At 42.1% G+C, this 25,070-nt stretch overlaps 1 protein-coding gene across 1 annotated transcript in view; it reads left to right on the top strand.

Annotated features, from left to right (window-relative positions):
• Positions 1-22,821, top strand: part of Wdr70 (WD repeat domain 70) — a 186,478-nt gene extending 163,657 nt beyond the window's left edge. Inside the window, exons 11-15 of the mRNA XM_028767600.1 lie at positions 7,198-7,298; positions 8,987-9,066; positions 10,756-10,872; positions 12,001-12,163; positions 22,629-22,821. Coding sequence (XP_028623433.1) covers positions 7,198-7,298; positions 8,987-9,066; positions 10,756-10,872; positions 12,001-12,163; positions 22,629-22,716 — 549 coding nt within the window. The 3' untranslated portion in view covers positions 22,717-22,821. The remainder of the gene's footprint in view (positions 1-7,197; positions 7,299-8,986; positions 9,067-10,755; positions 10,873-12,000; positions 12,164-22,628) is intronic.
• The last annotated feature ends 2,249 nt before the right edge of the window (positions 22,822-25,070 follow it).

Genomic DNA, 25,070 nt, shown 5'->3' with positions numbered 1-25,070 from the left:
CTTGAAGTTGGGGTGTACATGAATAAAAGGATAGATACGTGGAGAGAAGCCGGTTGTGCTGGCCCTCACCTCTGATTGCAGAACCTGAGAGGCAGAAACAGGAAGATAACAGGAAGTGAGAGACCAGCCTGGTCAGGGCTGCACATCGAGACCCTGTCTCAAAAGACCAAAAGCAAGAGCTGAACTCTCTGGAGATTTTCAGCTCGGAGAATCAACACAATTCAGAGAATAAACACAGTTCAGAGAGTGAACACAGCTCAGAGTGAACACAGCTCAGAGAGTTGAACACAGCTCAGAGAGTGAACACAGCTCAGAGAATGAACACAGCTCAGAGAGTGAAGACAGCTTTTCAAGAATATTTTTTAAACAGGATTTCTGATTTGGTTTGGAAAATCCATGGAGAGTGAACACAGCTCTTTTAGAATTTTTCATAGCTCTTAGATTTGTTTCTAACAGGATTTCTGAATTACTTAGAGAGCGGACATAACTGTTTTAGAACGTTTTCTAACAGATATCCGGAGAAGGCAGTGTGAGAAGCGAACATAGCAGTTTTAGAATTTTTTCCTGGCTTTCTGATTTTGATAGGAAAACCTAAGAATTACTTTTAGAATTTTTCTAACAGGATTTCTAACTTGGTTGAAAGAAATTTCTGATTTTGGTTGGGAAACCCATGAACTATCTAGAGAGCTTTAGAATTTTTACTAGCAGGCAGAGCTGTCTCAACCAGAGTTTATAGATTAGCAAGAAAAAGTTGTCCAGGGCAGAGGAGAACACACACACACACACACACACACACACACACACACACACACACAGAGGGAGAGGGAGAGGGAGAGAGAGAGAGAGAGAGAGAGAGAGAGAGAGAGAGAGAGAGAGAGAGAGAGAGAGAGAGAGAACACAATCTGAAAGGAGAGAGAACAGTTTGAAAGGCTGTCTCTAGCAGACGACGGAGCCAATAGCTATCTAGGGAGCCATCAGAACATAGGCTGCCAGCTTGGGCCCATTTGTTTTTGCCGCTCCCAGAGACCCCTTCTCTCGGAACCCATCTCCAAGCCGAGGCTGGTTCTTGGCAAGGTGGAAGAGTGCAGGGAACGGGGAGGAGACAAGTAGCCTGGAAGAGCTGTAGCAGTTCCCACTTTAATCCTCTGCCCCCTTTGCCCAATATTCTAATATAGAAAACCATTTCCTCTCTCTGTGAAGTAAGTCCTGGGCGTGTGGGAATCTGGAGTGCCTTTTCTCTGGTACCTTCCTGTTTTCATCTGTCATCTTTCATTTGTTTGGGGCTGACAGCATGATCTATGGGTCAGCAACATGGTTAAGTGTAATGGGTAGTCCTGGGGCTGGCCACCCACAATGCTAAGGCTTTTTTTTTTTTTTAAACTAGGCAAAGAATTTTATTAACCTTTTCCAAACTTTATTCCTAGGCTTCTTCAGCCTTAATTTGCTGCAAAGAATGAATTAAGAATAAGCAAAACTGAAAAGAGCTGCAGTCTCAGGAGGCTTGGGCTTAAAAATATTAGAGATTTAGATTTTATCAAATCCATAAACCAAAAAAATGTAAAAAGTAGTCATGATATAAACTTCTGCAAGTGTCTGTCTGTCACCTTCTTCAGAAGTTGCCTCAGTTCAGTGTACCTCGTCCTTAGAAGCCTCATCAGCACTCTCTGCCAGATCTGGAACTCCGTCATCCTCTTCCTCTTCCTCTCCAGCAGCACGTGGTGCTTTTCTGTCCATAGATTGTCTGGGCAGCTCTTCGGCCAGTCTCCTTAAACCAGTCAGACTGTCTGCACCGAGCTGGTTTACGATGCTGGGAATCACGTCTGTCAGCTGCTCTGTCTCAGTGCGTCCTGTACTGGTGAAGGTGTTTGCTGAACTGTAGGGTTGTAAAAAGGCATACCTGTTCCTTGGTTTGTAAACATGTTCACCTCTTCTAAACCAGAGAGATTGTTTACCTCTGACTTCTTTAAGGAGAACTGCAGTTTTTTCTCCTCTGCTGTGGCTCTTCTGTGAACCACCTTCTTTTTTCTACGAGCAGTTCCTTTCCCACCACTGCACACTTGCAGGTGCAGTTTGGCAAGTTTTTCCTGGTTCATGATCGTTTCTTTCATCTTGTCAGAGTGGAAATGGGGCTGCGAGGGGACACTAGGGTTCACGATCATGGGGTCTTGGGAACACCAGCTGAGATAAGGCGCATGCCCTCGGGGACGCAAGGTGGCAGCTCACTAAGGCTTCTTATACACAGGGCTGCACACACACACACATCACACACATCTAGGGTGTGGCACAGGCATTGAGTTCTTTTATAACAACATTTGTGAACCTTGGTTTTTCTTTTTTCTTTTTTTGGATTTAGTGATACCATCTGCTCCCCATCTCCTTGCGTTGCTGAGGATCAAATGGGAGGTACTTGAGTTCTAGGCAAGCATTCTTGCACTGAGCCACAGTCTCAGGCCCCCCCCCCCTTTTTTTTTTTGGAAAAGTCAACTTGATAAGATTCTAGTTCTGAGTTAGAAAGGTTTGGAAATGATGTAAAACCTCCCAGTTTTGTTCACTGTTCAGTATAAGGCTCTACCACATGGTCCGTAGTATAAGGAAATGAATGATAGAGTTGGCAATACCTGGCCCACTCCCTCCCCTCTGTGTGTAAGTTATGTAAGCCGGGAGCATTGCTTACTCCCAGTCTCAGTTTACTTTGTTTGGTTGGAGTTTTCCATCTATGAGATGGATCACATCAGATTATACAAACCTCCAGTGCCAGTGGGATGGCTCAGTGGGGAGACACTTGAACCATCAAATCCAGCGGCCTGAGTGCAGTACCCCGGCTGTACACGGTGGAAAGAGGAGACTGAACTCCAAAACCTGTTCTCTGACTTTATTTTTGCCATAGCACATGTGCCCCCATACATAAACAAGTAAATAATAAAAATAAATGAATAATAATATAAAATTCCAGGTACCTTACAGTTAGTTCCTTTCCCACATGTCCTAAAATTCATGTTCAGTCACTGGTTTTCTTTCCCTCCCCTCCTCATTTCCATGGTTTCACTTAAAGTAACCCAGAAAGCCATAGAAGTAATTATTTGGAATTTTTGTGGCCACCTCACTTTTGCTAAGGGGTGATTCCAGAACCCTGCTTTGGAGTCTTGACCCTGTTGGTAGTAGGCACTGCTCTCTTCATCTCCCCTCTTTCTTTTGGTCTCTGCAGGGACAGAAGATCTCTGTGTTGAGCCCATGTGTGTATTTATTGTAACTGACCCTGGCCATCGTGCTTATGTTTTCTACTTGCTGTCCCTTGGTGGTGGCTGCTAGAGCTAAGTACTTCCGGGGCAGTTTGTGTTTACTCTGCATGCTGAGTGAGCTTTGGTTTAAAACAAATAAAACTCAGCCTTGAGCCAGAACGGACTTGAGCTTTGACAACTGAGCATAGCCATGAGTTGACTCGAGTATGTCAGTAAGGTGAAATGGATTAGTGAAGAATAAAGTGCTCTCTCGGTTTAAGTAAGCAAGTCACTGTACCTAGTATGCAGATTGAATTCCGAGCCTCGCTCTTACAGTGCCGTGGCTTCTCCTCGTGGCTGGTACAATATGAGGTAAAGCCCTTCCTTCTCTTTGGTATCATAGGTCTGGTGTTTCTGGGATTGTCTCTCGTCCCTTGGTTTGGGAATGTCCCTTCCCTTGCTTTGCAGGACTGTTCAGTTCATGTCAAAGGTCCAGGCATGTTAACTGAAGAGGCGTCTCTTAGACAGGATGAAGGAGTTTGGGCTGTTTGGCTAAGTGAGTGATTGCACTCTCTTTCTTTGTATTTATAGCTCATCTGTCTTCTGATGGTTCTGGGCTCCTAGCAGGCACGTGTCCATTGTTGTTGCACGCACAAAGCCCAGTATGTATGTTTGACAAGTTAGCAGTGTGGCAACTCTGCTTGCTGCCGCCGGACTCAGGGATTGTTTGGTTTGGCAAATGGCCAGCTCTCTGCTATAAGATGCATTTCCTTGACAGGACAAAGTATGGAGGCACATTAGCTGCAAAGTTTACAAAGGTCAGCTAAACACACACAATAAATATTAATAAACAAAAAAGGCCCACCCACCTTTGACTTTGAACTCTGTTTCTTCCCTCTGTGTTTTGGAATCCCTGTAGCATTTGATTAATAACCAGTCTTGAGGTAATTGAGCCTCAAGTGTCCTGGGCCTAAGCTAGCCTGCTCACAGGCCCCCTCATTGGCTGCCTTGGTGACTCCCTGCCACCGTGGAGTGGTCTCTGGACTAACTGTTTAGTTCAAGGGCTCTTACTTGCTTTTCCCTGCTTCTGCATGAGAAGAGGGTAAATGTGCCGTCCCTACCAGCTTCTGCTGAGCAGTCATGTGGGGTGTGCCTTGGAGCTCTGGAGATAAAGGATCTGAGCAGGAATAGAGGTGAAATGCCTTCAGACTCCCTGGAAAGCAACCAGACATTGGTCTGTTGGCCTGAGCAGTTGCCTCTCTAACATTTACACCCTCAGTGGAAAGGGAGAGAGTAACAGTAACCTGCTGCCCCTGGAAACGGCCTGTTTGGCTGGGCGTCTTGGAATTTATCAGGCCTACATTGTGGATCTTTTCCAATTCTGCACCCTGCTCACTTGAAAACATATTTGAGAACCAGTAACTGCTTAGCCAGACCTGTAGAGAACCAAGGAAGAGAAGGACGCTAAAGCCATGTCACCAACACTGTCCTGGGGCCATTCATGGGTGGCTGGGCTTTCTGAAGGCACTTGAAAGCCCCTTGGCCCCTTTTCTTGCTCTCTGGTTCATACACATATTCTCTCCAGGACTACAGAGGGAAGGAACCAACCCTGCTGGATTTGTGTGATGGTTGGTTATAATAATGATACACAGAAATCAAATTCTTCCTCATGGAAAAGGAGAGTTTTTAAGTTGAAAATTGTCTCCAACTCTGGTTAACAAAGTAACCCATTTAGGTATGGGTGACATGGAGCTTTTAACTTGCTTGAAGAGTACCAGACACTATCATAAGGACTTAGAGTATACTGCCAGACAAGACTAATCCAAATCTTTGGCCATGGGACATGAATTCTAGTTGAGAAAGGCATAGCAAAAGTAATAAAAAAAAAATCCTATTCTGTATTGAAGATATGCGCGAGGGCAAAAGGGAAGCAGAATGAACAGAGTTAAAGGGTCCTAGCTTTAAATAAGGTGGGCTTAAAGGTGACGTCATGTAAGCAGAGGCGTGAGATGGCATCAGCTCAGGTGAACTTACTCTAGGTAGGGTTACATAGACACAATTTAGGAAGTTGTCTCCGTGGCTCTTCTCATGCTTCCTATACCTAACCAGGAAGTGCCCAGTGGTCTAGGCACAGTTGCCACCATAGTCTCAATGGCAGAGCACCTGCAGAACACTGTCTGTCAGCACACTTAATTCTGACTCGGCAACCTGAAGCTGTTTTGTTTCTGCTGGCAGAAAATCTGGCTTTCATACATCCACATCCTAAAGTAGCTTTCATGTATACCTCCATAAAGCAGCAGCGACTGAGAGGGGCTGAGGCAGGGAAAGAGAGAGAGGGTCTAGTATAAGGGCTAGCAGGTAGGGGGGCTTGCCACCAAGTCTGACAATCTGAGTTCAGTCCCCGGAAGCCATCCATATTGTGGAAGGGGAGAACGGGCTTCTCTGATCTTTGCACATGCACTGTGGTACACACATTCTCCCCTCCTCATAACTAACCAAATGTGTGTAAAAGAGAACATTAGAAAGGAACACCGCACTGTCAAGTATAAAGGATTCCAGTGGTTCAAATGGTTCGAGTGTTTCTCCTGTTACTTTTTTTTTTTTTTTTTGGTTTGCTTTTAACACTTACTAGCCAACACTGGAGACCAGCACCACAGATCTGAGGCAAGCTAAGGAAAAGTGAAAGCCTGCCCTTTCAGCTTGCCCCACCCCAACCTCCACCTCAATGGGGGAAATGCCAACACTGACTCTGGAATGGCTCAGTCCACTTCAGTGGCGCACAGCTTACGAACCATCTTGGAGTACTGTTAGATGCAAATTAGCAGCTTGCAGGCCCTTTTTAGCTTCCTCCATAGTTCTGGAATATCAGAAAAGGGTTTGCAGCCATTTAACTATCATCAGTCAGGTGAGAGTAGAATTTCTCCCAGAGGGATGTCAGCGTTTGCAGGTATTTCTTCTTAATGAAAGAGCAGGATGTTAGAGACAAGGACTAAAGCCCAGCCTCAGGACCCAGGGCTGAAGTGCTTTGATCTTACCACGAGGACCTCAAATGTCAGTGTCTGGCTGTACCTCTTTCCCTTTCGTCCATATGCATGTGTACAGGAAACAGGCTGTCAGTCAACGATGAATTCATGCTTCCCCTCATCTTGGTCCAAATGAGATTTGTAGTACTTGGTGTGTGGTATTTGTACTTCTCAGTGTCACCTTCCTGTTTCTCTCCTCCCCTAATTCTCTTTATGCTGTCCCTCCAATCTTCCCTCCTACCCCAAGAAAATTGAAAACAGCTTGTGAGAATTCAGAACTCAGGTTCTCTGGGACCCCAGAGTACCAGTTATTCCTCACCAGACATGATTCAGAGGGCCATAGCTTCCAGGGAGGCACTTCTTTAAATAGTTTCCCATCAGGTTAATATCAGGGCTTTGCAATTGATATCTGCTTTATTTCTGTCATGGCTTTGCTGTTTTGTCTCATAGGCAGGGAGAGATTATTAATTGTCTACCAATATGTGCTCTTTGTAAAGAATCTTAATGAGACTTGGATCTCTGTGAACTAAAAACAATAACCACCTGGCCGCAATCTGAGTCCAGCAGGACATATTGTGTATGTAAAAGCATGAAAACCAGATCTAAGTTCGCTGTGGTGGTGAGCTTCACAGGGAGCCAGCATTCCATAGTGCCAGCCTCACATTGGAACTGGACTGCCTAACTGTGGTTCCAAGGCTATCAGGAAAAGGGGGTTATGTACAGAAGTGAATGTCTTGTGTTTTTGAAGGAATTCACATGGATGATAAGAGGTGATATGGGCTTCATTTACAGAACGCAATGCTATGACGTAGAAGATATCTGAAAAGTTATGGGTTTCCCTCAGGCCAGTACTTGACTTAGTAAACTGACCGTCAAAGCACCCGCAGGATTCTTCCCTTCCCCTTGTTTTTTATTTGGTCACCTGACTTGACTTCTATGGCTGTCGTTTTTTTTAGAGTGTGGTCCGCTGCTTGTGGCATCCAAAGCTGAACCAGATCATGGTTGGAACTGGAAATGGATTGGCAAAAGTGTACTACGACCCCAACAAGAGTCAGAGGTATTTCATGGGAAAAGCCTTTGAGATGGACGACAACTGGGGAGGGCTTGGGTTCACCCAGGCTTTTATGCATGCCCCTTTGATGGGGATCCACCCTTTTAGAAAAGGCAGCTGGTACAAAGTAAAGCCTCAGACTCCTAGCATTGTGCTTTAAATGGGATTTAGATCTCACCCTTGATCTGCATCGAATTCAAAGGGAAAGTTGCCTGGGGATTTGCAGTCCTTTGGCTGAAATGTTGAGTGCAGGATGGGGGGAGTCCTGCTTGCTTCGTGTACTCCCCGGACAGTGGCATTAGCAGAGATACATGTGAGGGATTAACAGACAGGACTGGCCACTCACAAGAAACAGCAGCAGCTTTTCTCTTTTACCTTTTTTGGGGGAGCTTTCAGCAGTTACTAGTTTGTGTATTTGATGAGGTTATGCTGTGTCAACTGAAAGGGATAGGATAGCACATGTACTTTCCCTGGGCCCTAAGCTTACCCCAGGTCAGAATAAGCATACCAGTTTAGTCCCAAGGTCTGGAAACTGGGAGAGGCTCACCTAGCTCCTCAGGTATTAACACTTTCTTTTCCACAAGATGGACAAATGTTACCACCCTAAGGAGGATGGTCCTTCCCGTTAGTGTACGAAGTCACATGCTGAACTTGTGCCCTTCTGTCATGCTGTTTTGAGGTCTTACATGCAGTCTATGGAAAGTAAAGCTTATCTTTATGAATGACCCTTCACTCACCATAATTCTGTTCTAATTAGAAGTGGACAATCCAGTCTTCAGAGGTTTCTGAACTAGTGTTGAAACCTTTGCCCTATAAAATAGTTATAAAATGATATTTAAGAAGAAGTAAGATTTTGTTTGTTAATAAAGTAAAAATGTAATTAGTGTGGATGGAGACCACTCAGAAAACTGCCAGCCTTATGTTATGACACTCATTTGGAAAGTGCTGTCTTTACTTGGGATCTATAAGATTTGCTTATGTATATTTTCTTCAGAGAGACAGCTCAGTATCACTAAGGTGAGGTAAGCTCTTAAATGGACCATCAGTTAATCAGGTTGTATTCCCTGAGCACTGCAGCTAGACAAATTCTAGCGTAGACACTTAAAACTGTATTTGAGATATGGACATACACCATGCTGGGTCCTGCTGGCTGTAGGACCTTGGTTGCTTTCATCTGGAACATAGGCTAAAAATGGAATCCTATGACCTTACTTAACGTACAAAATTTCTTTAGCGTCTTATGTTCTTAAATTACTTTTGTGGATTTCTCTTTAAATTACTGTCCTGAATGTCTTGGTACCTCTCTCGATCTTTCACTTAGTGGGAGACACTGACTGATAGATGTGAATTTCTGGAAGTTCATTGTCACCAAGATCCCATCTCTTGACAGGATGGTCTGCACAGATTATTTTTTTAAAAAAAGTCTCCCAATTAATGAAAATGCTACAGTGAAACCATGGGTTAAAATTAATTTTAAAAATGAATTGGCCAAGGTCTTCCAGTGTTTCAGTGTTACCTGTATCACTGCATACAGAGGTAGAGGTAGGGTGTGTGTGTGTGTGTTTGTGTTTGTGTGTTTGTGTATGTGTGTGATTGCTTTGTGACAGTCTCTGATGGAACCAGAAGTTTAGTGTTTCACCTCTACCTATTCCTAAAATACACTAAAGAAAATAATTTGTTTTAACTCATCATAGGGGAGCAAAATTATGTGTGGTTAAAACCCAGAGGAAGGCGAAACAAGCTGAGACCCTAACCCAGGACTACATCATCACCCGTGAGTTGTTGTTAGCTTTCCTCTGTCTTCCGTTACTCTTCTCTGTGGTCTTGTTCATGACTTAGTTTGAAATCAGAAAGGGTCTAGAGTTGTGGCATCTATTACATCATCTTCTGTCATGTGGACACAGATACGAATCCCATGACAGCATCACTTTAGCTTCTTGATTTTTTGCAAAGATGAGGCTTGCCTCATGTAACTCCTCATCCAGATGGGAAGCACTGGCCTGAGCTGAATGCATTATTCTATTATAGTGTTTTAAAGACTAACATTAATCTGTGAATAAACGAGATTCAGAAGGGTGGCAGTGTGATGCTGAACAGTGAATTCATCAGTGAGATTAGACAACGGACCCGTGACCCTGTACTAACACACCTGGAAGAATTTCTGTATAAAATGAATTCTGTCCAGGGCAGAATGTTTTCTCTCAGGTGGGTCATACAACTCTATTAATCTGACAGGTCTGTGTTCTGAAAGCCATAGCCTCAGACCTGTAAGAGCCCAGGAAGGAGATCTTGGATGCCACAGAGATGAGTAATAGAGTGGCCCATGGTGCTCTACTGCCGACCTTCTTCCTGGTGACGGGTCTCTTGTGAGACCAAGTTCCATGGGGCTAGTAATCAGTCAAGAGATCCCAAGACACTCTTTGTAAGAGTAGAAGTGTTAAGCTGGGGTCATAGCCAGTCTAGCTCCTGTGATTACATGCGGCCTTCTTAAATCCCCCAGTCATGGGAAGTAAAAAAGCAAATTTCCCCACCTAAAAATCCTGTGTGCTGTGTTGCCTCACAAGAGTGATGAGGAGTAACGTGCTTAGCTTCCCTGACTCAAGGCTAGCACTGTTTATGGTGAGTGGTACAGACTGGCCTTAACTAGAAGTAGGAGCAGAGGGTCTGATGGGGAACTGGAAGGGTTTTTGAGGTGTTACAGGTGTTTCATTTAGATTATAGCCTTTGTCTTCTCCAGTCCTCTGAAAATGTTTTCTCTTTGAAAACATATTTTAATATGTATTTAATGTATTAATGGAAGAAATTCTAGGTCACTAAGAAGATAGCCATTTAAACTCTACAATAACCCTGTCCTCCAAAATGTTACGTTTCCCCTTAAGTCAGTATTCTTTTTATGTGGACACCTGACAGTAGTCGAATACACGTGCCTGTGTTACCCTCTTGTTTTGTGTACCAGCCATGTGAAGGAGGGCTACATGCCACGCCCTTGTGGTTACTCTGTGTGTGCACCCCTCTGCTGAGAGGGGGTCACATTTCAGAAGTGTGTGAGGTGATTCCAGCGTTTATGAGGCTTCTAAAGAAACTTGAGAGCTGACAGGCATATTGTTGGCGTTACTCATATCTGGGTTCCATAAGAAAAAATAAGAAAGTGATTCTATGAAGCATTTCTTTTCAAACCACAGAAATTGAGCTTTAACCCACAGTTAGGGAGATGAGACTCCCCAGTGTTTCCATGACAGTGTTTGACAGTGTTTCCTGAGTGCCATTCCCTGCCAGCAGAGGTGAACAATGAGTCTGGTATCAAACAAAATTGGCTAATTGGTTACAGTACGCCTGTCTTTTATTATTAAATGAAGGCTATCATTATGATTTCCATTTCATGTTTCAGTTAGTCATGCATTAGCTATGTTTTTGGATGAAGGGTTATTATTATAATGAAATTTTTCAACGTGACTTCTTACAGCTCACGCCTTGCCCATGTTCCGTGAGCCCCGCCAACGAAGTACGAGGAAGCAGCTGGAGAAGGACAGACTGGACCCCCTGAAGTCACACAAACCAGAGCCTCCTGTCGCAGGCCCAGGTGACTGAGACAGCCAGTTGTCTGGCAGGGGGAGGAGGGGGCAGGGTAGTGCCATAGATATGGAGGTGGACAGAGCTTTAGGGCCTGAGTTGTTCTTGATCTTCAGAGACACCAGTGGCTTTCAGATGCTTTCTTGGCCAGCACCAGAATCACAATGTGTAGAGCTTACAGAGGTGCAGTGCTGAAACAGTGAGGACACCTAGGGCCTTTTCCTTTCTGGCTTGAGCCTTGGGTGACCTCACTTGAACTCTGGGACTCCTTGGAAGCCAGTGCTAAAACTGCTGCTCTCAATATTGGCTTACTATTGGTCTCCTAGCCTGCTGTCCAAACTGGATTAGGTTTCACACAAGGCAGAGAGTGACCATGGCTTAGCTTGGTGTTAGAAGGTGGAGCTGCCCATTTCACTGGCAGGTAGAAGGAAGACCATGTAAGTAGGAGAAGCTGCAGGGCCAGCTCCTCCCCCTAAAAGCTGTAATAGTTATTGCCACAGAAAGCCTGTAGCAATTGGTCTTCTAAAACAATTTCTTCTTAATTAATGAAATTTATCTTCTAGTGTTATTTGGTTAGTCATGTGTTTATCTTCCTAAAAATCAGTTCTGAAAAGAATTTTCTAAAATGTCAGCCCATTTTTGTTAGGAGAGACCCAGCAGGATGCAGTTCTTTGCCCCTCAGCTTGCTGGATGCCAAGGCAATCATAGCAGAAAGGTAAAGAGAGCCCGTGTGTTCATGTGACTTCTTTCCCCTCAAGATATAGAGCAAAGTGCCTATAATATATCTACGTGGAGTATGTAAAGCCCTAAAATACATGTGTTTACAGCTAAAATAGCAGCTAATGAATAGAAATTACTTTTTGTATTAAATATCAGCAAGTTCATGGTAGGGCAATTTTTAGTACAGTCTTTAAGAAAATGTTTTTTTTTTTTTAAATCAATGTCATTTTGTAAATTAAGCAACTAGAACATTTTTTAATGTTTCTTCCTGTTTTTAAATGTTAAAGGCGGATGATTCTTAGTTCTGACAGTGAAAGGTACATGGGTGATACAACACTGTTGAGATCTGAGCTTAGGATGCAGCATATCCGGGTCTCTTCATGCTCTCTCTAATCAGGGCTTCTTTCTTCTGAAATAGGTCGTGGTGGCCGAGTTGGAACCCATGGGGGCACCCTGTCCTCCTACATTGTGAAGAACATTGCTTTGGACAAGACTGACGACAGCAATCCCCGGGAAGCTATTTTGCGTCATGCCAAAGCAGCAGAAGATAACCCATATTGGGTTTCGCCAGCATATTCCAAGTAAGGAAAAAGCTGTTTAAAACAGAAAAATGGGGTCTCATGAGATGGCTTAATCGTGAAGGCACTTGTCTACAGGCCTGGTGACCTTAGTTCAATCTCTGAACCCACGGAAACATACAAAGAGAACTAAGTCTACAGAGTTTTCTTCTGAACTCAACATACACACCATGGCATGTGCGTGTATGCACGCATGCACACCTCTCCCACATGATAGTAATAATACATTTTAAAAATAAAAATAAAATAGAGAAATGGGACTAGAAGTGTAGCTCAGTGGTAGAGTATGTGTTTAGTGTGTACAAAGCTGTAAATTTAAGCCAAAAAAAGTAAATTAAAAAATAGAGAAAGTATTATTCCCAATGAGTTAAGAAGAATATAACAATAGTATTTGGAGGTTTTAACTTCTTTTCTATTTGAGCACAAAGAATGGGCCAAGATCTGTAGGTCTCCTTCCAAGAATTGTAGGTGTGATAGCACTGCCTGTAATCCCAGCAGCTAAGAGGTGAGGTGGAGGCCAGCCTGAGCTATATCTGAAGATATGGAGTAAGTTCAAGGCTAGCCTGAGCTATAAGAGGCCCTGCTCTTGTTCAAACAACAACAATGGAATCGGGAATTCAGAATCTTGAGCCTAGACATTTACTTATATCGTAAGACTAAAACAGTGAATTTTAAAAACTGCAAAAGCTTGTTATTGGAGTTAACGCCAAGAGTGAGCCATATGTGCTCCTCTTTCCCAACATTTTGAAAGTGATTGTATTGTCTCAGGGCAGGGGAGTCAAAAGCAAGCGAAGGAAGAACTTGGGGTGGGGTGTTTTGTTTTGTTTTCTTTTTGCTTTTTCATAGTCTCACTCTGAAGTCCAGGCTGGCTGGCATCTCACTGTGTAAGAAGGCTGGCTTTGAATTTGCAGCAATCCTCCTGCTCCTGACTCAGGCCAGTTCTCAAGTAGGGAGCCATATATATATCCCTCCTTGTACAGTGAATCCAGCCTTTTAGAAAGTCCCTCAAACAGCTTTACAGGAGTGAGTATGTAACAGATTTTAAGGCAGCCACACCACCCACATTTACACCATGGGAAGTACTATGTTTAATGATCAATTATTGACTTTTGAAATTTTTACTAGAACTAGTTTTAGACTTAGGCAGATGCTACTACCTTACATGACTGTAATATAGTTGAATATTCTCTGTAGTGGCCACCACTGGCCAACTGTTAAACCTGACTACCTTTCTGAGTAAGATTTCTTTTCAAGTATCCCTTTTAGAGTTAATGAGCTTTATTTAAACTGCATTTCCATCATCTAGCCTTCTAGAAACCCCTTTCTATTTAGTTTTCTGTCTAGCTGTGTAATCATTCGACAGATGAAATGTGAATGAACAATGCCTCTTATTTTGTTAACAAATCTTGTTTATAAATTGTAGGACTTTATTACTCTTGATATCATTTCCATTTATCCTACTTCTGATATCCCTTATAAAAACCATATTGTTTTATTTTCTGTCAAAAGATAAAAAAAAGATAAAAAAGTATCCAGCTGCTTATTGTATTTTTATTATTTTAAATAATTTTTATATAAATTTCTAGGTCTCTAGGGTATAAAATTATATGTAAATGGTGTTGAACTCTTCCTTTCTAATTTTTACACCTTTATTTCTTTTTCTCATCAAATTGCCATGATTACTTCCAAAATAATAGTACATTATCTCATTGGGAGGAACCATACTCTTCTCCCTTTGACCTTTAGCAGCAAAGAGTCTAGTAAACTGTGGCTTTTCCCTTCTTGTATATGAAGAAATCCAACCAGCAGCTTCATAGTGTTTAATATCATGTTCATTCCCCTAAAATCTAAAGTAGGCTTTTGAGAATATGCCTGTAAGAGTTTACGGAAGAGCCCATTGCTCTCCTCCATTCACTCACAGTTAATGAGAACCTCCTCTGTGTGAGACTGTTCTAGAATGTGGAGACATAGTCATCTTCATGGCAGACAATGCAAGGAATCAGGGTGGGGCCAAGTGTTACTTTTGTAAGATATTCCTTTCTTTATTATATGCATAATGTCTTTATTATATGCGTGTGTCTGTCTGTCTGTCTGTGGCACCATGTGTGTGCATTACCCACAGAGACCAGAAGAGGGCTTCAGATCCTCTGAATCTATAGTTATATATGATAGGCAGCTGCCTTGTGGGTGCGCGGAACCAACCCCATGTCCTCTGGAAGAGCAGCAAGTGCTGAGCCATCTCTCCAGATCCCAGGTGCTATTTTAGATATGGTTGTCAGAGTAATTTCCTTACTAAAGTGGAGGAGTGGAACCTGCAGTTACCTTGCGAATAAATATCCCATACAGAGAAAGCAGCCTGCAGAGACCAGAGGCAAGCATGTCTATATACCGAATCCTGTTTGTTCCTTTAGCCACTTTAAACTGATTTTAAAAATTATTTCATCAATTATTTCATCATCATCATCATGGTCATCATGTGTGACTGTGAGCACTCATGTCTTGGCTCATGTGTGGAAGTCAGAGGACAGCTTTTGGGAGTAGATTTTCCTCTTCCATGCTGGAGTCTAGTATTTGGACTCAGGTCGCCAGGCTTATATGGTGACTGCTTCTACCTAGCTCACTGGCCCCTTAAAATATTTTTTTTAAATTCTTTTATGTCTTTTGATGGTGACATGATTTCCCTCCTTTGATCTCCATGTGAGAACCTCTGACACCACCTCATTGCGTTGCCTACTTGTTAGTCCAGCTTCCTAACAAACTAACTTTAAAAAAACTTACCTGTTTTGTAATTATCTTATAAAACAATTCACAATTAATATAGTCCTCGGACAGTCACCTATCCAGGTTTTCAAGTTTTTTTAAATAGAGTTCATTGAAGCTGATGGTGTGCACTGACCTAAAGACTGCTTTTGTCATTGTAAGTGGATTATTTTTAGTTGAACAAGTGTGCTGGGTATGAAGGAGGTGCTGCCATGCTGCCCCTCACCTGGGAAGAGTGCTGCGTGGAGCTTGCAGCCCCAGGGCCTGAGGCTAGCCCTAAGCTCAGTGCCTTGACCCCAGTGCTGTGCTCCTTCGGGTGTATACCCTTTCCGCTGCTTTTTCTTCCCACTCGTTCCTTCCACCTGTTCCTGCTGCCTTGCATTTGTTGCCTGCTAACTAAGTTGAAGGCAGTGCCTGCTTGTGGTGTGTAGCGTGTTAGCTGGGATCCTGCGTTCACCTGCTGCAGGATACTGCTTACTGCCAAGTGGCAAAGTGTGTGAAGGGAAGCTAATATTTAAAGGGATCTTTCCGTAAAGGTCACTGTAACTGAGAACCTGTGTCTGGTTGTTTTTCTCCACTGCAATTGACTTCTGTCAGTGATGAAGTGGAGGTGTATTTACTATATCTCTCTTGAACAGGGAAAGCAGGTCGACAGAAAGACATTCCATAAATAAGTGCTCGTGCTACACCACAGTATATGCTCACCTATAATCTCCCATGTGCTAATGATGCCTGAACACTTTACAGGAGTCACTTGAGGACCTCAACTCGGTCCTGACACTAGCAATGTAATAGCCATGCAAGTTTTCAAACACAGCAGGATTGCAGAGCACTCTTGTTCAGCCGCACACGGGCAGATTCAGTTACAGTTTCTTGTTCAAAGATGCTGCTGGAGGGAGGGAGGGAGGGAGGGAGCTGGCTGGGGAAGGGGCAGGATGTAGATCCAGAATGCTATTAGCTTACACATCAGACAGGATAGATGTGTGTGGGAGCTCGGAGCCCGGCCAGCAGCCTGCCAGGATGACAGCTCTGTCAACCATGGCTGCTCTTTTTGCCAGATGAGCTGCCATTATTGCTGGTTCAGTCACTTTAGCTTCGCTGTACATATCTTTTGAAATGCAAGATTGGTGGATGTGTGCGTTGTGTATGTATTAAAATACTGCTCCAACCTGTAAAGAGTCCATTTAAAGTCATATTGAGTTCATAAGCCATATTAAAAGCAGTCACTGTGGGCAAGGAAAGAGAGATAACTATCCCCCATACACTAAATATTTGTAAATATTAGCTGATTGTCATTATCTGCCATGTCCCTGTGTGGAGAACAGTATGTCAGACTAGTTTTGTGAACTGCTGTTTTGTAGGCCATTGGGGAGAGGACTGAAATGTGAATTTCCAGGTCCATTCCAGACTAATAAGCTCTATGAGATTCTGCCTAAGAATCTACATTTTAAGAAGTGTCTCAAGTGATGATTTTGCATACTAATGCTTGGAAATAATACAAAAGCAATTACTCAGAATCATAAATTATTTCTCTTAAGAAACTTCACGCTTAAAGACCAGACAGCTTCATTTTATAAGAGGCTCATAGCAAATCATTTCCATAGAAAAAGAATCTCCCCAAGATTTGAAAACATAGCATGTTACAATGTTGTATTTAACATATGTATTATTTGACTCAGTATAATATACCTAGGACTTTTGAAAAGGTGTCAGTTGTATGAAATGAGGAACCCTGTTATCTAACGTAAGTTATACAGTGATGACACTTCTTTTGTACTAACACTGTGATGGACTTGTTAAAAATCTTAGTATGTTTTATCATAATAATCCTCATAGCCCATAAGGTAAACAGTATTACTGTCCCCACCTTGCAGATGAGGAAACGGAAATGTGTAACTTGACCAGTGCCCCACAGGTAGCAGGTGGCGGACTTAGGACTGAGTATAAATGGTCGGCCTTCTACGTTCTGTGGTTGTTTCTCCTCATGGGCAGCTAATAGTAGCTGTTGGGATGCTGAGACGATGTCTGTGTGAGCCAGCATGGCTTAGCAGAGGGAACCCTAGACTAAGAGTCAGGAGTCCTAAGTGTACTTCCAGTTCTGCTGCAGCCTGCTAAGGGCAGGGCTTGCCTTACTGAGCTGTTTTGCCTTATCCACACATTAGGGGGGTAGCGCTCCACCCATAACCGTGTGCCGTCCTTAGAAATGTGTACCTGAGACATGAGAAAGAGCTCCCGGGGGGACCTGGCCCGCCTTTGGTTGTTTTCAAGTCTAGTGGGGTTTTTTTATGTACCGCTTGATACTAAAGGAGCTAATGGTAACCTTCCAGGACTCTTCTGAGTTCTCCTTCACTCTTATATCCTGTACCACATTCCACACTTGTTCTTTTTCTAGTCACTGAACTCTCAAACATAGTGCGCTGCACTCTATGAGTTCAAGGAGTGTTTATTTCCTAAAATGTTATGTCTTCATTTCCTGAAGAAAAGTATTTATCTGCAGGCATCTACTGCTTTATCTGTAAGCATCTTCTTACACATCCTCAGTGTTTTCTAAAAAGTGGTTAAGACAGAAGCAGCCATTTCAAGCTGAATCTTTTGGTCAAGCCTTTTATTTAATCATAATAATTCTGCAATTGTGATGATTGGGTCAGAGTTCAACCAGGCTGGATTCATGCTAACAGGGTTAACAAGTGTGTCAGATTGTCGAGTCATGGCTATTATTGGCTTTGGCTTTGAGGTTTTCGTTCATAATAAACAATGGGCCCCTAGCCAAGAAACCTTGTGGTTTATACTCACATCCTCATGATTAAATGTTACAAGTGATTTCCCCTCATATTCTTCCGATCACCTAGGAGCTTGCTTTCTGCTTCTTACGTGAATCACATCAGAAGCACACCCGTAATTAGACTGTGATCCGTGGACTTTCCATTGCAGCGGAAAACATTGTGATGACCTCACTCTGCTTTGAGTGTTAGAAGGAGTTGCAGAGACATAGGCTAGAGCTTAGTCAGAAGAAAGTAGAAGTCCCCTGACACTTTGAGTCTCTGACACAGACAGTGTACCGTAAATGCCCTTTAGAAGACTGCAGTGGGTGGGGAAGGATTTGCTCTCACTGGCTGCTCTGGATGGAAACCCTGAAGGGCACTCACTTTCTTTGGATTTTTGTCATCGTGCTGGAGTACACACTTGCCATAACTCAGATTGTACAAATAATCTGAAGAATTTCTTCTAAAGTACCAAAGTCAGTGCGCCATGAAAGCAAGAAGGAGGGCTATTCTGGGGGAAAGACAGCAGAAGGAAGCCAGATCACAGGGCGGGAGACGACGAAGAATAAAATGTAATGCCGCGTACTATGCAGATGCAGTAGTGAAAGCCTTTACTTTGTATACTAACTCCCAAAAAGAACTTCAGCCAACTCAGGAACACCGAGAACAGGAGAAATGGTCTTCCTCAGAGAGGAGCACACCACTGGCTACGCAATACCATGTGGTCAGCCCTGAAAACATATACAAATAACCTCATACAGCCTAAGCAAGTGATATATAGAAGTATAGAAACATATATATGTACATATATGCATGTAACAAGAACTAATGAAAAAAGAGACCATAAATTTCAAAGAGAGCAAGGAAGAGTATTGAAGGGCTTTAAGGGGGGAAAGGGAAGGGGTTATGATGTAATTATAATTTCGAAAATAAATGATACAAAAGTTTTAGACTATTTTTTTTACATTAGCACAAAGCATCACCAAATTATAACTTGTAGGTTTGATGGACATTTGCATAAGCTTCTATATTAGCTTCACAAAATCATATTTCCTTGTAACAAATGCAGGATATACTGGAAATGTGACAGAGCAAGAATAAAAACAAAAAGCATTCCTTTGATTAGTTTATTTAGTGGTTGACAGCAGTCATTATATTGAAACTTAGTTGTCCTTGATAATCCAATGAGCTGTTACCAAATTTAATGAGATGAAAAACTCTTACTGGAAAGAGTTAACTAAACAGAAGATGCAAGTTTCACATCAGCCTTCTATATGTTTAGCTTTTAGGTTAGCACATCAAAATGGCTAATATTAATTAATTAATTAATGGCTAGTAGAAGAACAGCTGTGGGTGACGTTGGTTTGAGTAAAGTACTCACTAAACAGGATCTCCTTTGAAACTATGGTATCCCTGTGAACCTGCTGGATTTACAGTGTTCTCTTTATTTCTTTTAAGCCATTGCCTTCTCCTGTTCTCAGATAGGGTAAGGGAGATGAATCTGTCATGAGGCTGTAAATTCAAGGAACTGGCTATTAATAATCAGAGAATAAGGGGCTGCAAAGATGGCACATAGGTTTAGAGCATTGATTGCTCTTCCAGAGGACCTGGGATCAATTCCTACAAGTCATATGGTGGTTCAAGACTACTTATAACCCTAGTTCCAGGGCATCCAGTGTCCTTTCCTGGCATCTGCAGACACCAGGCATGCACATAGTGCAGATACACATACAGGAAAACACCCATGAACATAAACAAAGAAACAAACAAAGGTAAGATAAGAAATGATAGGCAATATAAATGCCTTCTTGAAGAATGTCTCTCTTGCACTTTGTAGCTCTGAACTGCTGCTTTCATTGTCCATGTGCTTTGGCTTGCTACACTGTTTCTCATAGACATACAGGATGGAGACTGCGCTAAGAGCAGTATACTAATTCTACTTGTTTAAGCAGCTCAGAAAAGAATACACACTTAGTAGACTTAAAAGATATATTGTTGCTGTTCGTTTCCTCCTGGCTCCAAAAGCAAGGTTTCTAGACCAGCTTTAAGTTGTTTTCAAATGCATTAATACTTTGTCCGTCTGCATGTTCACATCGCTCTTCCTTGTCATTGTTGATTTATTTTTATAGTGCTTTCATGTGCCAAGGGCAAATTAGGCCAGCCATTCCCTAGAGAAGAAATCTGCTCAGTCTATTCTTAACTGTGTGATTGCCCAATCATCTCTGTTCTTCATTGTCTTGGTCAAGTGGTGACTAAAAAATCTGTTTAAAATGCCCCAAGATAGACCTGAATTGAATTATTAAGATCATTCTCATGTGTGGAATTACAAACTTTTTACAAAGAGTAACTTGAGGAAATGAACTCAAAGGCAGTCGCTGCTCTGAGGAAAGCTGCACGGTTGAAAGCCATGCTTGTCTTGCTGCATTCGTTCCTGTAAAGCACATTTGTCAGGTGATAGATGTTCCATCAGCTAGCTGGAAAAAAATTTTTTTAAGAACCTTTTCTTTATATAGCAAAAACCAAAGAACTCTTATTAAAGGTTCTAAACTATTCTTTTCAAGTTTTGGTTTGGGGCAATATGGGTCGTTTGGGAGCCCCATATCATTCGCTATGTTTCACTCTCCAGAATAAAGGTCTTTCCTTAAAGATGGCCTGAGAGCAAAGCTCGGTGTGCTTTGTCATCTTCAGTAGTTTTGTACAGCTTCTCCAGAGGAGAAATACCTCCTCCATGTTGGAACAAGTCACACCTCTTGTTAAAGAGACACAGTCTTATGCCTCCACCTCATTACAGGGTCCTGCTGTCCTCTTTGCTCCCCACTCTGTGAGCAGGATGGAGAGTTTGGAGATGTCCACTGTGTCCACTGTCCAGGGAGGGCTTTAGAGTAAGCACTTAGAACAGTTTGTAGCACTTTGATATATTTGATGAATCTACCAAAATATTTTTGTAAATATTTTAGTTTATTATTTGATAGCACCTTATGAGTACATAATGTGCTTTGATTATCTTCATCCCTGTTACCTCTCTTCTCCCTCTGAAACCTTCTTTCCAACAAATCCCCTTCCTACTTTTAAGTTGTGTGTGTGTGTGTGTGCAGGTGTTTGGAGGCTAGAAGATGTCAAATGTCCTATTCTATCACTCTCTGCCTTGTTACCTTGACAAAGAGTCTGGCACTGAACTTGGAATTTGACTAATGGCTAGCAATCCCAGTCATCCTCCTGTACCCGTGCCCACCCCCCTACTTGCCAGGCACTTAAGTTATAGCATCTGCATACTTGTGTCCAGCTTGTACCTGGTACTGAGGATTTGAACTCAGATCTCATGTCTTTGCAGTAAACAGTTGTACCCATGGAGCTGTCTTCTCAGCTTCCAGTGCCAAGTTTCATGTTGTTATGTATCCTGTCACCCCTTAGTTCTGAGCCTTCTCATGTTGTGCTCGGTTTTGATTATGTTCACTCATCAACTTTGAGACATAGTTTATATACAGTACAGTATAAAGTACAACCGTCTCAAGTTTTGGCAGAAACATACACTTCTGTAACCAATACTTCAATCTCTGTCCATAAGAACATTTTCTCCTGCTTCTGTACAGCATGACTCCCTGCCTGTTGTTTTTCTGTGCCATCAGCCTTTTTCAAGTACTCTTGGAAGTAGGGGACTATGTCTGAGTAACCCCTCGGGTGAAGCAGCTCTATCTCCAGGAGCCTCACTGCTGCGTCTCAGTACTTAAGTCTCCTTACAGTTGACAGTGGTGACTTGGTGGCTTGTGAAATGTAGCCAGAGAGCCTTAGAAGCTCACCCCCCCTTTATAAGTAAAATATTAATTTCAAAGGCTCTTTTAAGCTTACACATTTGTTCCTCTGTAGATTTGTTCAAGGACCAGCATGTTACCTTTTGTTTGCTTACTTTTTTGTTTGCTATATGTTACCTTTGCTGGAAGGTAACATATAGCAAACACCAAATTTCTTGGCTATGGCACATTTGAAAGCCCATGGTTTTTCTTTCTAGTAACTGGGGTCTATGAAAGTCTGCAGCTGTCTTTTGGAATGTTAGATCTGTGACCTGTGTGTAGATGTCATAACAGTATCTTGAAGTGATAAGGAGTTTAACCTACTGGATTGGTATGAGAAAAGCTTTGGCTCTAGGTAGACGGAAGTAGCTTGAGTAGTAGTTACTTTATGACCATTTGACATTTTCTTGGAATTGTTTTTTTTTGGAATGGAGAAATGGGAATGTCATGGAGCTAGGTGTGCTTGCAGAGCACTGGAGATGCTCCCACAAGGCTTGCTTGATGACTGGTGTGATGTTTAGCAGTGTGACACTATGGCAGTGTTACCACTGTGGTCAATGCTATGTCCTAAATGATATTGTGGCATTTCCATGCATTGATCTGGGAGAGGAATCAGTTGGTGCCCATTTGTTTTCCTTTAAAGTTTTTTACTGAAAGGAGTCACTGCATGTTTGTTATTATTTGAAACTTGCCAGATAAGAGAACTGTGAGCACAAATTCTTCCATTTGCACCATAGTCACATGGACTACGTAAGTCTAAGACAGCCTGGGTAGGTGTGAGTAAATACCATGTAGGGTCTTGTGTGGTAACCATATGGCATATCCTTCCAACTGGTCACACTTTGCCTCAGTTAGCAGCAGAGGGAGGTTATGATACATGAGGGGCCACTGGATTGATTCATTTTCATATTATTTGAGGGAAGGACAACACACAGTGTCTACCACAGAGGGAAAACTGTCAAAAAAAATATTTGGCTCTTTTCCTGAACATAATTAAATTTTCACTATGCTTTTCTTTTGCCAGAAGTTTAATGATTTATATTTAGTAATTGAAATGCAATCAGTTCCCCAGACTTGCTCCTGCTTGATCAAAGAGACAACGCCTAATACAAGAAATACCAACTCACAGTTTCCTCTTCTTTTTAACTTTTGTTTTAGAACTCAGCCAAAAACCATGTTTGCCCAAGTGGAATCTGATGATGAAGAGTCAAAGAATGAACCAGAGTGGAAAAAACGTAAAATTTGAAGAATCTCATTTAAGAGCTATTTGCATGGAGCAACAGGAGAGGATACAGTGGGCTTTCACCCACCCCCAATGCTTATGAAATAAAAGTACATTTTTACAAACAGATTTTGTCCTTTCTGTAATTGAGTTGTTCAAAGGTTGGTAAGTCTTCATGCTGCTTTTTCTTACATTTCTTAACTACAATTATTAGATTGTGCTCCATGTACAAAAGAACAGACTTGGCCTATTACTAAGTAGTTTAGGTCTTTTGAATCTTTGTTTAATAATTACTGATCTTGTACAGATTCCCATTGAGGGGAAAATGTACGATGTGCTGTATGTCTTTCTTGAACTAATCTAGGAACATAATATGGAAATATGGAATCTAAAGGCTTAATATTTCTGTACAGTGTCACAAGAGTTGTTTACATGACTGTAAATCATTAGATGAGATCAAACCGAGCCGTGGCTGTGCCAGGCAAGAGCATGCATCTGGTTATGTCTCACTGTAGCCTGCGATGCTCAGAGTGGAAGAGTGTGCTTTGAAGTCAGACGATGGCAGGAGCTTTGCCCTTTGGTTCTTTCTTCTGGCCTCATGGTGGTAATACTTACCTGTGGGTTTGTCAAGAGGGCTAAAGGAAATGCTGATGTAGAGATTTGGCACAGCACCTGGTATATGGTAAATCTATACTAAATATTTGCTATTTTCAGATATTATTAGCAATATCACTTTGTCTTGTTTTTTTTTTTGGTCAGTAGTCAATTAGAAAGGCATGAGAGTGCTTTGAAAGTACAAGAGCTGTAGAAATAAAAAAAATTAAGAATCATTCTAAAAGTTGTATTTGTAAATAGAAAATGAAAACAAATGTTGGATGATTGTCCAAAGTAATAGTGAGTCAATAGAATAAAATTTTGTGGGCAAATTTCCCATACGCATGGGCCATGTTTGCACGTTAAGTAAGCCCCACTAGGCAATTGAGTTTTAATTTTTGTCTTTTACCCTCCTGTTCTTATTTGCTCTAGTGAATTAAATAATTATAAAATTAATTACAAGACAAAAATATGCCCCCAAATCCTGGGTCTATGTACTTCATCCCACTCCTCTTTTAGAAAAAAAAAAAAAAATCTAGTTTAGCAAACTCATACCCGGCTCTTTTATTGCTAAAGTTTCCAAGGGTGGTGGTAGCCACTCTATAGATAAAACTTTAGAGACTTCAGTCTTGTCCTTTGACCTTCACTTATGACCCATCCCCTCCTCTTTGGGACTTACACCTTTAACATCACAGGTGATAAGAGAAAGAACTAGTGTTGGCTAAATATGAGGTACAAGGTAAGTCCTACCTTGCCTTCTTGCATTAAATGGCTGGATTCCCACAGAAGCCTCATGATGGATACAATTACTATAGCAGCTTTGATGAGCCACAGGGGTTCCAGTCAGTCTATACAAGGTCACAGCCATGGAGGGCTGTATGAAGACTCGGGGGTCTCTCTCTAGTGTAATTAACAAATGCCCCCAATTTCTTGTTCCCCTTGAGATGCACTGTATCCGAAAATCAGTCTCAGACCAATACTTTGTTCCACATGCTTAGAATTTATAAACTTCTTGCATCAAGGATGAAATTTATCAAAAGTTACCACATACATCATTACTACCACCCCACGGCCAACATAAACATCACACTGTATTCAGCATGTACATCCAAAGATTGCTGTGCTGGTAATGAGTAGGAATAACCACTTGATCATAGTTGTCTTGGCAGCATCTACACTGATGTAAGGACAGAGAAAGACAAGCATGAGCAGGATTTTCTCACCACTATTCACATGTGGGTGGGCCTTTCCATGTTTGAGATTCTGTGTCCCTGTGGAGCTAAATAGAGAATTATTTCTACTATAGAAGGTTGGCGCACATATAAGGATTTCAGTTTTGAATTTGTTGAAGAAGGACCTTAGAACCAGGACTGAACAAATAGAGAATGTTCATTTGACCTGTGTTTCTGTCCAACACTCTGGACATCACCGACCAACTATCCAAGGCTCAGAACTCATTACCTGTCACCATAAAACCTTATGTCGCCTACTGTGATTAACTGTGTTACTGGTTACTCAAAGGAGGAACTTGGAAGCATTGACATGATGCTAACTCCCACTTCCTAACATTAATTATGTGCCATTTTTGCACATGCTCTGTAAGTCTCTTACATTTCCCGTCTCTTTACCAAAATTTAGGCCCTTTTACAACCATCAGCATTGCTCCAGAGCCTCCTTCCCAACTAATCTGTTTCCAGTCTGGCCCTTCTCTAGTCTATCCATGATAAACTTCAGAGTTAAACCAAAAATCTGGCTAAATTACATCTATTCAAACCCTAAATCTG

This window comes from Grammomys surdaster, unplaced genomic scaffold, assembly GCF_004785775.1.
Source record: "Grammomys surdaster isolate TR1022 unplaced genomic scaffold, NIH_TR_1.0 174, whole genome shotgun sequence".
NCBI lineage: Eukaryota > Metazoa > Chordata > Mammalia > Rodentia > Muridae > Grammomys > Grammomys surdaster.
This window is presented reverse-complemented; position numbering and strand designations above follow the sequence as displayed.